We start from the raw sequence: 14,396 nt of genomic DNA, 5'->3' as shown, positions 1-14,396 counted from the left end.
GAGACAGAGGCTCAACACCCTCACCCATATGGGTGATGTCAGCTCTCAGCTCTCAGGTCCTTGGCCCTAACAACTTGGAAGCCCCAAAGTCTTTTGATGATAAACTGCAACTCCCAAGGTAAGCAAAAAAATGGGTGCTACCAATTGCTGAGGATTTATGAAAGGGAGCCCCCTCCCCCACAAACTGTCCCACTTTCCACAAATCTAGGCGACTGGGAAAATAGATGTGTGAGTACAAGACAGGTGCTCAAGAGATGCCACCTTTCTGTCCTTCTACATGTGTTTGAGATCCATTCTTCCCACGCCTACTCAATCACAACCCAGGGGTCCAGAATGACTAGGGGAGGAGGGGGAGTGTCGCAGAGAAGCTCTGGGAAGCAGCTCCAAGCAGGAAGGGACACAATGGCCTCATCTCATTCCCCAAAGCAGAAGACTTGGTGGCCCTGACTCAGATCACACAAGGGTGTAGGGACCTGGAGGTGAAGCCCAGACCAATCTCCAGGGGTCTGAATTTAAAAGTGGGGAAAGTGAGTGGAGAGGAGAGCGGGTTGGGTGGGAAAAGGGTTCTCAGTTTGCAGGCCATGGCCAGTTTCCCCAGTAGCACCCAGACAGCAGCAGGAACGGGATAGGGGCTCCTCTTGAAACATTGGTGGCTACAGGCTGCAGGGGAGGGTTGGAAGGAATGATTAATGGTGTGGCCTTGGCCTGGCCTCGCCCCAGCCAGTGGCAGTCATCTGGGAGAGCCCACCCGGCCTCCCAAGAGGCTGACCATTTTGACCCTTCTCTTCCTCTCTGTGGACGGCTAGACCCTGCAGCCCACTGGACTAAACAACTTACCTCTCATGATCTCTGACACCCTGGGCCTCAGCATCTTCCTTGGTGGCCTCTTCCTCCTCTGCCTCTTCCTCTGGAGGAGGCCCCCGGCCAGAGCTTGGTTCAGAGGGGGCACTGTTCTTCTCCGCCTCCACTGGAAGGGGCCTCTCTCCCTCTAAGGTGGCTGCTTCCTTCTCCTCACCTTCAGGATCTTCTGTCTCCTTGAGACGTTTAGGGGAATCCTAGGCACGATTGGCAGACAGAATGTGGGCTGAAGCTACAGAGGAAGAGCCAGCCACCTACTTACATCCCCTCCTACAGCCCTCAGGGGCTCTTTCCTACAGATGGTCCTTCCCAGCCCACTATTAGATGGGATGCCATCTTCTGCATCCCATCTTTTCACCTGGGGACTCCTAAAACTAGACACTGGATGAATCTCTGCCCTGTGAAAAGCACCAGGGATGGTCCGGCCCCCCGCAGGCGGCAGTTACCTCCAACAGGTCCCCAGCTCTCCTCTTCAGCGCTCCTTTCTCATTCTTCTCCTTGGTTGGCTCATCAATGACCAGCTTCCCTTCCTCATCACTGCTACCCTCGGCATTGCCTTTCTTATCGCCATCACCCTCGGTGGCTTCTGGCTCTGGTTCAGGCTCTTCCACACGGCTCTTTTTCTGGGAGGACTGCAGCGAAGATGGCAAGAGACTGAGTGGCATGAGGGGCTGTCATGCTGGGCCCCACCCAGGCCACCCCCTTAGCCACTCGCTCCTTCCTTTTCCCGCCTCTCCCCCATCCCCCACCCAGGTGCCCAGTCTCACAAGTGATTTGAGACCCACCTCTGTTGGATTAGCCCCAGGGTAAACCCACTGGCCGGGCAGGCAGGGCTCTGTGCAGGAGGGGGGAGGGCTGGAGCAGGAGGCAAAACCTCGGGTCAACTTCTCCCAAAGGGAGCTGGGACCCTTTCCCCGCCAACCCCCGCCCCCCACCCTCCCGCCTTGTCCTGCCCGGCTCACAAGCACCTCCTCCTGGAAGCCTTCTTGAAAAGAACCAGACCATGTCCTATACTCCTGCTGTTCCAACATAGCCTGCTCTCACTTACCGCCTCCATCCTGTTCTTGCCCCCTAAGCCACTATGTGACTGTGGCCCCAGACCTCATTCCGACAACCCACCCCTCTTTAAAAGGCCCCTCCCCACCATTTCCAAGGCCCTGATGTGCCTGAAGGCTAAGTGTCAACTGTAGGCCTGGGGCCCCAGGAGCCCATGTCACACCTGCCTCCCAGGGGGATCTCTAGGGTAGATGGCAGCTCACCTGATAACCCGAAGCCTTGACAGTAGGGTTGTTCTCGATCTCCCACAGTCCCTCGCTGAACCCTTTCCTCTTGTTGGGCTTGCCAAACTTCTCCTTGGACTCCTCGTAAGGGAAGAGGTCTTTGGGGCCCAGGAATGCCCTGGTGAGAGATGGGAGACTGTGCTCTTGAGCCCCTCACTGCCCATGAGCTGCATAGCCCTACATGGAAGTGCACCACCACCATCTCTCCCCAAAGGAATCCTTCCGTGAGGTCCCACCCCTATGCCCTCCAGCCCCTCACTCACGTCTCATGGGTCCCAAAAAAAAAGACTTGGTATTTGTTGGCTGTTGATTTCACCGCAGCCTCAGGCATCTCATCAATCTGGGATAAAATGGGGGAAGTGAGTGTGAGCTGGAGTCCAGAGGTTTTTAGTCAGGGGCAGAGCAGCACCCTCTCAGGCACGACAGTTCAGGCAAAGCCAAACGGAGCAGATCCCAGAGATTCCTCATGTGTGCAAACCACTTTTGGCAGTCAGACACGAAAGCCTATCAGAAAAGCACACCCTTTCCCCCAACATGTCCAAGTCCTGGCCAAACCTCACATCTCTGCTACCACCTGGTCCAGCCAATGCCATCTCTTGTATGTTTTTGAGACAAGGTCCATGTAGCTCAGGCTGGCCCCCAATTCACAATCCTGCTTCAGCCTCTGGTGTGCTGAAATTACAGTTGTACTGCACCATGCCCTGGTCCATTTTTTTTCCCCCTGCCAGTTCTGGGTCTTGAACTCAGGGCCTAGGCACTGTCCTCAGACACCTGTGGCTCGAGGCTGGCGCTCTGCCATTTGAGCCACAATGCCATTTCTGGCTTTTTCTGTGTATGTGGTACCAAAGAATCAAACCCAGGGTTTTGTACATGCTAGGCAAGCACTCTACCACTAGGTTCCCGGCCCCATGCCCTGGCCCAATTTTGAAATGTTGGTATGAACTTAGCCAGAAGCTAGTGGCTCGTTCTTATAATCCTAGCTACGGAAGATGAGATCTGAGGAACTCAATTCAAAGCCAGAAGAATCTGAGATGATGATGATGATTTATTTATTTATTTTTGCCAGTCCAGGGCCTTGAACACAGGGTCTGAGCACTGTCTTGGGACGTTTTTTGCTCTGTCACTTGAGCCATAGGGCCGCTTCTGGCTTTTTCTGAGTATGTGGTACAGGGCTTCATGCATGCTAGGGGAACACTCTACCACTAGGCTACGCTCCCAGCTAAGGGATAGCACCAAGGTCCAGGCTCTGAGTTCAAGCCCAATAGTTGATCTGAGCATTTCATCCTCTTCCATTATACCTTCCTCTTTAAAAAAACAAAACCTTTTTTCTTTCTTTTTTTTCTTTGTGGGGCCTGGGGCTTGAGCTCTGGGCCTCGAGCTGTCCCTGAGCTCTTCAGCTCAAGGCTGAAGAGCTATTGCCCCACTTCCTGTTTTCTAGTGAGTAAAGATAAGATTCTCTCTCTTTCATAGCCATGTTCTTAGCCATAGCCATGTTCTTAGCCAGATACCAGTGGCTCATGCTTGTAATCCTAGCTACTCAGGAGGCTGAAATCTGAGGATCAAGTTCAAAGCCAGCCTGGGCACAAAAGGACCTGAGACTCTTATCTCCAATTAACCTCTAGAAAACAGGAAGTGGGGCTTGGCTCCAGGGGAGGGTGACAGCCTTGAGTCAAAGAGCTCAGGGATACCTGCCTAGGCCCAGTTCACAGCCCATGACCCATAAGAAAAAAAAGTCTCATGTTCATGCCCAGGATGGCTTTGTACTGTAATCCTCAGATCTTACCCTTAGCCTCCTAGGTTGCTAGGATTACAGGTATGAGCTACCTCGCCCGGCTATTATACCTTCCTTCCTCTGTGGCAAGGTCTAAATCTCAATTCTGAAACTAACAGTGCTTGACCTTGGGTAACCTACTGAACCTCTTTGCCTGCTTCCTCATCTGTTTAAAAAAAAAAAAGTCACAGCAATTAAGTCCTATGACTGTGAGAGCTAAATGGTTGAACCCGGCATGTAGCATGTTCTACAAATGTTTGTTATCATGGGTTCCTCCCAGGATCCTGGCTTCTGTTCCAAACACACTGTCCTTCAATGTCACCAACTCCTGACCAGCTTCTCAGCCTCAGCTTCTCATCATTCCTCCAGAAAGCTTCCCCATCTCCTGATCCTGTCGACTATCTAGGAAAAACTCACCCAGCACTTCTCCTTCAGTTCCAAGTTCATACTGTTTCATATTACTACTTGATTACTGCCTATATAGACGATCTAAGCCCAAAGTCAGAGCCAGAGCACTGCTTTTATTCTTCTCCCCAGGCTAGTCAAAAACTTACAAGGGCTGGGTGCTGTGGCTCACGCCTGTAATTCAGGCTACACAGGAGGTTGAGATCTGAGGATCATGGGTCAAAGCCAGCCCGGGCACTAAAAACAGCGGGCACTGAAGACAGTGAGACCCTAATTAACCACTAGAAAACTGGAAGTGGCACTGTGGCTTGAGGGGTAAGATGGTAGCCTTGAGCTCAGGGACAATGCCCAGGCCCAGAGGTCAACCCACAGGACCAACAAAAACAAAAAAGGAAACAAAACAAAGCTTACAAGGATTGGGTGCTAGTGGCTCATGCCTATAATCCTAGCTACACAGAAGGCTAAGATCTGAGGATTGTGTTTCAAAGCCAGCCTAAGCAAAAAAGTCCCAGAGAGATTGTTATTTCTAATTATTCAAAAATCTAGAAGTGGTGCTGTGGCTCAAGTGGTATAGTGCTAGCTTTGAGCACAAAGAGGTTCAGCCAGAACGCTCAGGCCCTGAGTTCAAATCCTGTAACAGGAAACAAAACAACTTACAAGCATCTTAAATTTGAGACCTTCTATATCAACATCTCAAGTACTGGGATCACAGATTAGTGTCCCCTCATACCCAGACTAGGTGTGCTTTTATCTCCAGCACACAGTAGGCACACAGTATTTGCTGTATGAGTCTAGACACAAAAGCATATTGCTCTAACTGAAGTGGAGGATGAGACCAAAGGCTGCCCTATTTGATTCTTGGCTCTAGAAACAGCTCCAAAAGGCTTCTGGGAACACTTTGAATGCCAAACCTTTTATTTTTACAGACGAGAAAACAGCCCAGAAAGAAATGACTTATACAAAGCAACAGGGCAAGTGATGGTGAGGGCAAGGCCTCAAACTTTATCTGACTTGATTCCTCTGACCCACTTGTCCTGACCCAAGAAGAGCCCTTGTGTCCAAGGTGGGACATGCTGAGATCTGAGATCAGGAAAATAGAGCTAAGAGGCCTAGTGAGCCTCGGATCAGATCTGGGAAGCCCAGACCAAGCAGAGAAGAAGGTTGTGGACTAGGGACTACAATTCCCAGCAACACTTGCAACAGGCCCAGCAGCCCAGCTTCCCTCCGGACAGAGGCCAGGTGGCCATGTTGACTGGGGCCCCAGATACAGGCAGGGGAGACAGAGAGTCAAGGCAGTGATTAGCGCATAGTGTGAGTCAGGAGACCACTGAGAGCCTGCAGAGACAGGGAGGATAGGTGGATGAGAATGAGCTCAGGCACACTCAAGAGTGGAGGTGGAGCTTGGGCACAAGCATGAGGGGCATCTTGCCCCAGGCATGGAAGTCTTCAGACTCTGGGCACCTCCCCCTTGCCCCATGGCCTCTGGGGACAGAGGTCCGGCCCCTCCCCGCTGAAATGTCCAGCACAAATTGGGTCCTCCCTATATCAGGAGAGCTGGGGTGTGGGAGCAGGGGGTGGAAAGGCATGCAGTTCCCCCCACAAATAGGATCCCCATCACTATGACAACCCAACCCCGCCCCGGGGCCACTCAGCAACCAGGAATGTGACTTCCCCTCCCCCCTCACAGGCCCTCTCTCTGGATTTAGGAGGAGGAGGGGACACTAACATACACCCCACCCCCCAAGCCTGGAGTCTGACACCTGGGTTCTGGACTGTGCTAGAAACACTAAGACGGGAGACACTGGAGAGGTGGGGGGAAGGGTAAAATGTGCTCTGAGGAAGCCAGACCTGGGGAATCAGGGTAGGAGTGGAGGCTGGACAAGACACCTGGCTCTGGTTACCAGCTATCTCCCCACCTTCCACTTAGAGGGGGAAGCACAAAACAAAATGAAGTCCTTAAGGGCTTAGAGATCCTAGGGGCCAGGCACAGGACAATATGAAGGCTCTTCCCCAGGTCTTGTCTCTCTCTCTCTCCTAGGTGGATCTACAGAAACCGGCTGGTGGGGCTGAAAGCGTCTAAGGCTAGAGCAGCACAGAACTTTGGTCTCAGCATTTTCAGTGCCCTCAGAGTCAAAGCATTAATATACTCATAATAAATGTGTGACAGAAACAGGAGAAACTTAAAACTTAGGAAGGTGTAGAGTGGATGAAGGGTTAGAAATAAGACATGAGTTCTCCAGGAGCAGACTGTGAACACCTGGCCTCCCCAGCTTCCCACAGGAAGCAAACACAAGATCGCTAAACCTGAATGGTGGGGCAGGAGACCCAGGAGGTCACCAGTTGCCCAGCCCCAAGGATGGGGAAAAGACTGGACATAATTAAATTAAAAACAGAACAACACACACACAAGGGTGGAGGAAAGCACGTAGACACATGGGCATCTTCCCCAAAAGGGTCCCCCCACCCCCAACCTTGACTGTAGCTACCTGTAGGAAGGGAAGAAGGTCAGGAGAGTGCAAGGGAAGGGGTGACACTGTCCAAAAAGAAATGTACTCTTTACCTTTAAACTAGGAAAAAAAAATTGAAGGGGGGAGGGGAGATGTCTCTTTAGAGTACTTCCATACCAAAAGCTACAAAGGATAGGTGTTTTCCTTGCAATTAGAAGAGCCTTCCTTTCTAGATGTAGAGATGTAGGTCTCAGGGGAGCCTGGTGCCCCAATACTGATATCTGGCTTCCAGGTAGTGCCTTCATGTCCAAGCTAAGTGGTTCGGGGTGGGGCCAGACGTGCTGCTTACATGTGTCACTACATGTCCTGCACTAGCCAACAGAGAAGGGGGCTCTGCAACTATTTCAGGGATCCGGGCAAATGACTTCTCAGGCTGGGGCCCAGTCATTACTCTCACTCCATCAGGCCTGAGGGATCTGAATTGTTTTGGTGGGGAGTGGTAGCTCTCTGAGCTTCAGACCCAAAGTAGCCCCAGTGCGTAGGAGGGCAGAGGGGAGGACAACCACACACTGGCGGCCAGCCATGGTTGGACCACCACACCCAGGGCCAGGCCGACCTGACCCAGGAACCGGAAAGTCCAGGGTAGAAAGCAGTTCAGTCAGTTAGGGGTGGGAAGTGTAGCAAGCCCAAGGGGCAAAAAGAGAAGGGGGAAGGGAAGATGGAGGTCTAGGGGCTGCTCAGGGATCCTACTGAGATTGTGAAATTCAAGGAGGGGGGAGGGGAGAGAGGAGGAAGGAACTTGGGGGCAAATCCTGGAGTCTTGGAAATTAACTGTTTAAGTGCCTTGAGTCCTGCCACAAAGTTAGGCAGGAGGAAGAGAGAAAAGAGATTAAGATGGAGTCACACCATCCATCCCTCCAGGCAGGCCTGGTTACCACATGGCCCTAGTGTCTGAGGTCTCCTATCCAGTTCAGCAAGGACACAGTTGTTTTCATCAAGGCTGAGTGAGGGTTCTATTAGTCCCCTGGGGAACTAGCATCAAGACTCCCCTTTGCTCACTTCCATTTCAGGAAGGCCTGGGCCCCTCAGGCTCTGCTGCCCTAGGGACTGAGACAGTCCACAGGATATTAAGGAAACAGCCAAGTTTGTTCTTTTGGAACCCAAAGGGGGGGGGGTGTATCTGGGAGATAACTGCTTTGGGTGTATCCCTCTTCCCAACTGTCACAATCAAGAGCCAGAGCCAGGCAAAGTGTGGTGTCCAATCACCTTAAGAGCTTGTCTGACCTCGACATCCCAACTCAACTTTATCTGAAAGCTCCAGGCCTCAGCAGAAGAACCTTTACCTCCTGTTCTACCCTTCTCTCTGGAGGCCAAGGGTGAAAAGAAATCAATGGCATCACCAATCCCAGGGTCACCAGAAACTTGAGGGCCTTTCTCAGAGGGCAACCGTAGATCTAGTGTCCCTACTTCTTTTGTCTCTTTACAGAGACAAAAGACACAGAAGGGGTTCCCTAAAGCCTACATCCCAGCGAACACCTCCTTCTCAGGGCTTAGCCTCTGGACTTTGTCTCATCCCCAGGAGGAAGAATCAGGGCAGAGACCTGGTTCAGTTCTTACTCAGCCCACCAGATCTTGGTATTTGGACCAAGAAGCCAGTGGGATCAAAGGGTGCAGTGTAAAGTACATGAGTGTTTAGGTGCCACACACATGCACACACAAGGCTGCTTCCTCACACCGTCCCACCTCAGCCTCTCCTGAGGTCCTGAAAACAAGGAGCAGTCCTGCTTCTCTGACACGCCAGAGCACAGGGTTTAAATGACATCTGAATCGCAGGGAACAAGGAGTTCAAAACCAGTAAGTACAGTTAGGCACGCTCCCCAGGAGAGGGTACCGCGTGCAAAGGGGTTTCTTAAGACTTTCTTAGTTGCTTGACACCCTAAAGCAGGACCCAGGTAAGCCTGTGGCAGTCCCCTAACCTCGAAGCAGTATTATTAGGTTAGATGAGTGGCCAGTTTGACTCGACAAGAGCACCCGAAACCACAAGGCACTTCTCCTTCCTGCCCTTTCTGCCCTCGGATTTCCCTCTACCGGACTCCTACACTCTCGGGGGCTGAGTCATGCCCTCACCCCACACCAAAGGCCCCTTCTGCATCTACTCTGAACTGCTGCCCACCACGCACGGCCATTCTCCTCCAGCCACCCGCGGCCTCCCAACCTCCCTCACCGCACCAGCTCAGTCCTTTTAGGGGAAAGGTGATAAACACTTCGGGCTTGGCTTTGGGGCTCCACCCTCCCACCTGGCCAGGTGCTGCAAGGGAGGAGGCCCTTCAGTTGGCGGGCTGAATTAACCACATGGCGGACCCGGGCTTTTCTGGCGGGAGATGCTCACGGGGGAGGGGGGGGAGCGGCAGCACAACTCCCCCCCTTCCTCCCCCCTCCCCCCCAGAAGGACGGTCTGGACCTGACTTTCCAACCCCACACGGGGGCCCTGCCGGCCGCCCGCGGTCCTAACCTGGACTGATGGCATACGGAAGGTTATCTTTTGGTGAAGCTGAGGGGGTGGATGTGTGGTCCGGAGTTCTCAAGCAGCAGGTAGACGCCGGCTCGGACCACTCCCGCCCCCTCCTCCCCCTCCCCCGACTCCGGACGTCTCCCTGAGGTCCCCAACCAAAGTTTGCTGGACGCGGACTCCACTTTTCTCGGGGACCCAGGAAGAGTCTCTTCTTTTTTCGGAGGAGCGGGGGGGGGGGGCGCGGCGGCTAGGAGGGTGACAGTCGAAGGGGAAACCCGGGATCTCCAAGGGGTCCCAGAGGAGCCACACGAGCGGGAGCCCCCCGCCCCCCCCCACGCACCCCAGACCCCAGACCGCGCGCGCCCGGAGCCTGGGCGAGGGTGGGGGCTGGGGGCGGGACGCAGCACGCGCGCGCGGCGGGGCCGGAGGTGACCCGCGCCCTCGGAGCCCCGCGCCCTCGGAGCCCCGCGCGGCGCACACGCCTCGACGCGACGCCGCCGCACCCGCCAGGTGTCGCGTCCCCCCGCGCCCGCCTCCATTATATAACCGCCGGGTGGGCTTGAGGGGGCCGGGGGGACCCGGATACCCCTGCCCTCCCCTCCGCCCGCCCGCGCCCTCCCCGGTGTTATGCAACCCCAGGGGCACAGGGTGGGGGGGGCGGCGGGCCGCTCTGCTCACCCGGGCCGGCCAGTGTGGATAGCCCTTCATCTTGGCGAACACCAGGTCCCCGCATTTGTACTCCTTCTGCCGGTTAGATCGCGACATGGCGGGGCTCCGGGCGCCCCGGGCTCCGCGCCGGGCCAGGAAGCGCGAGCCCAAGTTTGCGCGTGCGGCGGCGGCGGCGGTGGTGGCGCCGCTCCGCTCCGGCCCTCGCGCAGCCCCCGCCTCGATGGCGGCCCCCGGCCCGAGCTCCGGCGCGGCCACGGCGTCTCCGCCCGCTCGCCGCACGGACGGGGCGGGCGTGGGTCGAGACAACGCTCCGGCGCGGCGCGGTGGGTGCGCGCTCGTGAGGTTGTTTGTGTTTGAAATTCAATTGCTCCCTCCTCTGCGCGGGGCCCCTTCCTCCACCCCCCCGCCCGGTCCTACCCCGGCGCCCTCCTCCCGGCCCACTCCTCCTCCTCCTCCCCCTCCTCCTCCTCCTCCCCCTCCCGCGGCGGTTTGATGCGCGCAGCTGTTGGACGCCCAGAGCCTGCCCCGGCCCGGCGCCCAACCTGGAGCCGCCTGGCGGCGCGCGGCGACACAGACTCGAGGAGCCGATCGCCGAGCTCACCGAGCGGGCTTTGTGTGCCCGCTGTCGGTGGGTGCCCGCCCGCCCGCCCGCCCGGGAGGAGCTGGCGCCAGGCTGGACGGAGCGGGCCTGGCTCCTCCCCCGCCGGCCCCGCGGGGCGCCCACCCTCGCGGCCCCTCAGATCCGCGCCTCCCCGGCGGCTGGGCTTTATCCCGGTGCGGGAATATTCGCCGGGCACCTGGGGATCCTGGAAGCTTGCCCGATGCCCGGGGGGCTGGGGGGGCGGAGGGCGGGAAGAGGAGAAGGAGAGGTTGGGACGACGCTCCAGCTCCGGGCCACAATGTGCTTACAGTCTATGGCTTTGGAGACGTCGGGCATCCGAACCCCACGCTGGCCTTGGAGGTGGAGGAGAAACCTGGGTTTGATAGGAAGGGTCGGGGAGTCTCTGGTTCCGAGGGGCCGCTTTCTAACGTGGGGCGCTTTAGATGTCGGTCTAATGTGCGGCTGCCTAGAAAACCAGCCAGGCTTCCCCTAGCAAACTTGCCAAGGTTGAACTCTGGTAGGAAAAGAAGGCCAGCGAATCCAGAACCTGTAGACGGAGGAGGAGTCTGGAGGGTCTGGAGCTGGGGGAAGTCAGGGTGGGCTTCCTAAGGTCAAGACCTTGATCTAGTGCTTTCTACATCTGGGCCTAGATCACAATGGAGCCAGAACTTTACTGTAATCCCATCGGGTGTTTGCTGTCACTGTATGTATCCACCAAACTAGATATCCTTATATATCCTTTTAGAAAGTAGACCCTTTGGGGGCCGGGTGCGGTTGGCTCATGCCTGTAATCCTAGCTACCCAGGAGGCTGAGACCTGAGGACCAAGGTTCAAAGCCCGCCTGGGCACAAATGGACCTGAGACTTATCTCCTGTTAACCCCTAGAAAACGGGAAGTGGGGCTTGGCTCAAGGGTAGGGCTGTAGATAGCCTTGAACTGAAGAGCTCAGGGACAGCAACCAGGCCTCATGACCCACCAAAAAAAAAAAAAAAAGGGCCAGGGAGTTGGCCTAGTGGCTAGTGGTAGAGTGCCTGCCTAGCATGCACGAAGACCTGGGTTTGATTCATCAGCCCCATGTACATAGAAAAAGCCAGAACACTAGCCTTGAGGAAAGCCCAAGGACAGTGCTCAGGCCCTGAGCTTAAGCCCAGGACTGGCCAAGAAAAAAAAAAAAAAAGCAGACATTTGTATCTTGGCATATCAAATCCTTAAAATTTTGCAATTAAGCTAGATTTGACTAGGTAAAGGTGTGCGTTGCCCTAAAGGACAAATATGGTGTATCCTATTTCAAAGCATATGTAAATCTCTGTGCAAGGAAATGTGTCTTTCTATCCAAAAGGTACATCTCCACATTCTACCCACTTTTTTTTTTTTTTTTTTTTATGGATCAAGGGGCTTGAACTTAGCCTGGGCACTGTCCCAGAGCTCTTCAGCTTAAGGCTACCCACCTTACCCCTGGGCCTGGGCGTTGTCCCTGAGCTCTTCAGCTCCAGGCTACTGACCTACCCTTGAGCCTAGCCCCACTTCCCATTTTCTAGGGGTTAATTGCAGATAAGAGTCCCAGGTCCTTTTGTGCGGAGACTGGCTTAAACCTTGACCCTCAGATCTCAGCCTCCTGAGTAGTTAGGATTACAGGCGTGAGCCACCGTGCCCAGCTTCTACTCACTCTTCACAAATGATGAAAACTTGTGCAACTCCCTGAATTTCTCTGAGCCTTGGTTTCCTCCCAATACCAGGAGCACAGAATGACTGAGTTCCTCACAGCAGCTGTTCCTATGCCCATGGCAGTGCATTTCTCTAAGCCTTGCTCATGTAACTGTGGTCTCAGCATACTTCCCCCTTATCATAGGAGCCCCTCTGGCCCTTGCCACAGTATACTATACTAGAATGTTAACATACTGGGATAGTCTGCAAGATCCTGTTGCAATAAAGGAGGCATGTAGGCCTTCAGACATAGACTTGTTGGTTTATAGCAAAATCAGACATTTGCAGCTGAGCAACTAGTTTGTATGGTTGGTGTTTACAGTACATTCCAGTATGAAATGCAATTGCTGTAATTGCATGAATCGTCAGACTAATCCTGTTCTCTGTTATTACTGTTGTTAGGAAGGAGAGCACTTACCTTGTCACAAGTCCTTGAAGTTTCAAGAACAAGTCAAGTGTCACAACAGGCTTCCTTTTAGGGTCCAGGTCAGTATTGTAAATGTGAACATTCTCTGTAACCTACTTATACACTTTTCCAACAGAGCACACCTTATTTAGTTAAATCTTAGTTCTGCTTATTTCATCCCTTTGTTTGAAGGCATCTTGTTGCAAAGCTGAGAATATAGCTCAATAGCAGACAGCACTTGCCTACCATAAGAGGCCCTAGGTTTGATCCTCAGCAACACACACACACACACACACATGCACGCACAAAACAAATTCTGTTAAAGCAAATCTCTTGGGCCTCTCATTCAGCTTACCATGCAGATGCCTGTTGCAGTAATACAACCAAGGTTCCCTTTGTTGCAATAATCTCCCAGGCCATGGTTGCAATTTAATATCCAAGTTCTCCTTACATCATCAACCAACTCACAGCTGCCCCTAACAACCAAGCCAAGAGCCTCAAAGGGTCAGTTACACAGGCGGACAGAAGCCTGGCTCCTCAGGGATTCAGGTCTCCCTCTGTGCTTTGCAGACATCAGTGTGCAAACAGAACACCTGGGAATCCTCTTAAACAGCAGGTTTAGGATGGGGGGGGTACCCTTTTTTGCTTTGTGTGTGTGTATGTGTGTGTGTAGGAGAGAGAGAGAGAAGGGGGGGAAAGGGGGGGGAATGTGTACTGGTTTTGAACTCACGACTTGGGTGCTATAACATTGCTTTTTCACTCAAGTATGGCACTGACATTTGAGGTATATCTCACTTCTGGGTTTTTGCTGGTTAATTGGAAGTGAGAGTCTCTCGGATTTGTCTGCCTGTGCTGACTCAATCCAGGATTCCTCCTCAGATCTCAGCCTCCTGAGTAGCTAGGAATACAAGTGTGAGCCACCAGTGCCCAGATGCTTGTGTATTTTTTTCACTCACTTCTGAGTGAGAAGAAATGGATAAAGCATTATTTACAAAAGGAAGCAACTTAAGTCTCACTAAGACTGGTAAAATAATCAACAGCACAAGAAGATTGGGAACTATTACTGTTAAACTGAACGGTAATAGCAATATTTGTAGTCCTAACTATTCAAGAGGCTAACTATTCAGGCACTGGTTTGAAGTTGGCAGAAAATTCTGTGACATTCTGTCTCCAGAATAACTAGGGTCTGGGAGTTTGGGTTAGTGGTAGAGTGCTTGTCTAGCATGTATGAACACTCAGATTCAATTCCTAGGTACCACATACATAGAAAAGTCTGGAAGTGGTGCTGTGGCTCAAGTGGTAGAGCTCTAGCCTTGAGAAAGCCCAAAAGTAGTGCTTAGGGCCTGAGTTCAAGCCCCAGGACTGGCAAAAATAAAATATAAATAACCAGCATAAAACAGGGCTAGACATATAACTTAAATGGCAGAGTACCAGCTGAACAAGAAAGTGGAGTGAGTCTAAGACCCTGAGTACAGTGTTTAATACGGTGGGGTGGGGGGGGTGGGGGGGGAGAAGAGGCTGGGGATGTGGCTTCTTGGTAGAGTGCTTGCATAGCTTGCAAGAAGCTCTGGGGTTCCATTCCTCAGTATCACATAAACAGAAAAAGCTGGGAGTGGAGCTGTGGCTCAAAGTGGTAGAGTGCCAGCCTTGAGCAAAAGAAGCTCAGAGACAGAGACCAGGCCCTAAGTTCAAGCCCCAAGATTGAAAAATAAAAGAGGGGGGGGAAGTTTGGCCTAGTGGTAG

At 53.4% G+C, this 14,396-nt stretch overlaps 1 protein-coding gene across 2 annotated transcripts; it reads right to left on the bottom strand.

Annotated features, from left to right (window-relative positions):
- Positions 1–530: 530 nt before the first annotated feature.
- Positions 531–10,345, bottom strand: Hdgf (heparin binding growth factor). Of its 2 annotated transcripts, none has more exons than XM_090340710.1 (6): positions 9,952–10,345; positions 2,402–2,478; positions 2,118–2,256; positions 1,305–1,490; positions 838–1,055; positions 531–660 (listed from the first exon to the last, which is right to left on the bottom strand). In XM_090340710.1, exons 1-6 carry the CDS (start codon positions 10,036–10,038, stop codon positions 654–656), a joined length of 714 nt encoding a protein of 237 aa, XP_090196836.1. In that variant the 5' UTR covers positions 10,039–10,345; the 3' UTR covers positions 531–653. The 2 variants fall into 2 exon arrangements, with proteins under 2 accessions (XP_090196836.1, XP_090196838.1); XM_090340712.1 differs by lacking the exon at positions 9,952–10,345 and adding an exon at positions 9,274–9,367.
- Positions 10,346–14,396: the final 4,051 nt, after the last annotated feature.

The sequence above is a fragment of the Megascapheus bottae genome, chromosome 10 (genome assembly GCF_031878675.1).
Source record: "Megascapheus bottae isolate mThoBot1 chromosome 10, mThoBot2.hap1, whole genome shotgun sequence".
Taxonomy (NCBI): Eukaryota; Metazoa; Chordata; class Mammalia; order Rodentia; family Geomyidae; genus Megascapheus; species Megascapheus bottae.
Note: the sequence above shows the minus strand (reverse complement) of the source record. Positions and strands in the feature narration are given on the sequence as shown.

Bases quoted from the DNA above. Each gene is read 5' to 3' on its own strand.
- Hdgf (XM_090340710.1), bottom strand. From the start codon at position 10,038: ATGTCGCGATCTAACCGGCAGAAGGAGTACAAATGCGGGGACCTGGTG. The intron at 1,491-2,117 runs GTGAGCTGCCAT...TCTTCGCTGCAG, and splicing joins TCAAGGCTTCGGGTTATCAG to TCCTCCCAGAAAAAGAGCCG. The intron at 1,056-1,304 runs GTAACTGCCGCC...AATCGTGCCTAG, and splicing joins GAGCTGGGGACCTGTTGGAG to GATTCCCCTAAACGTCTCAA.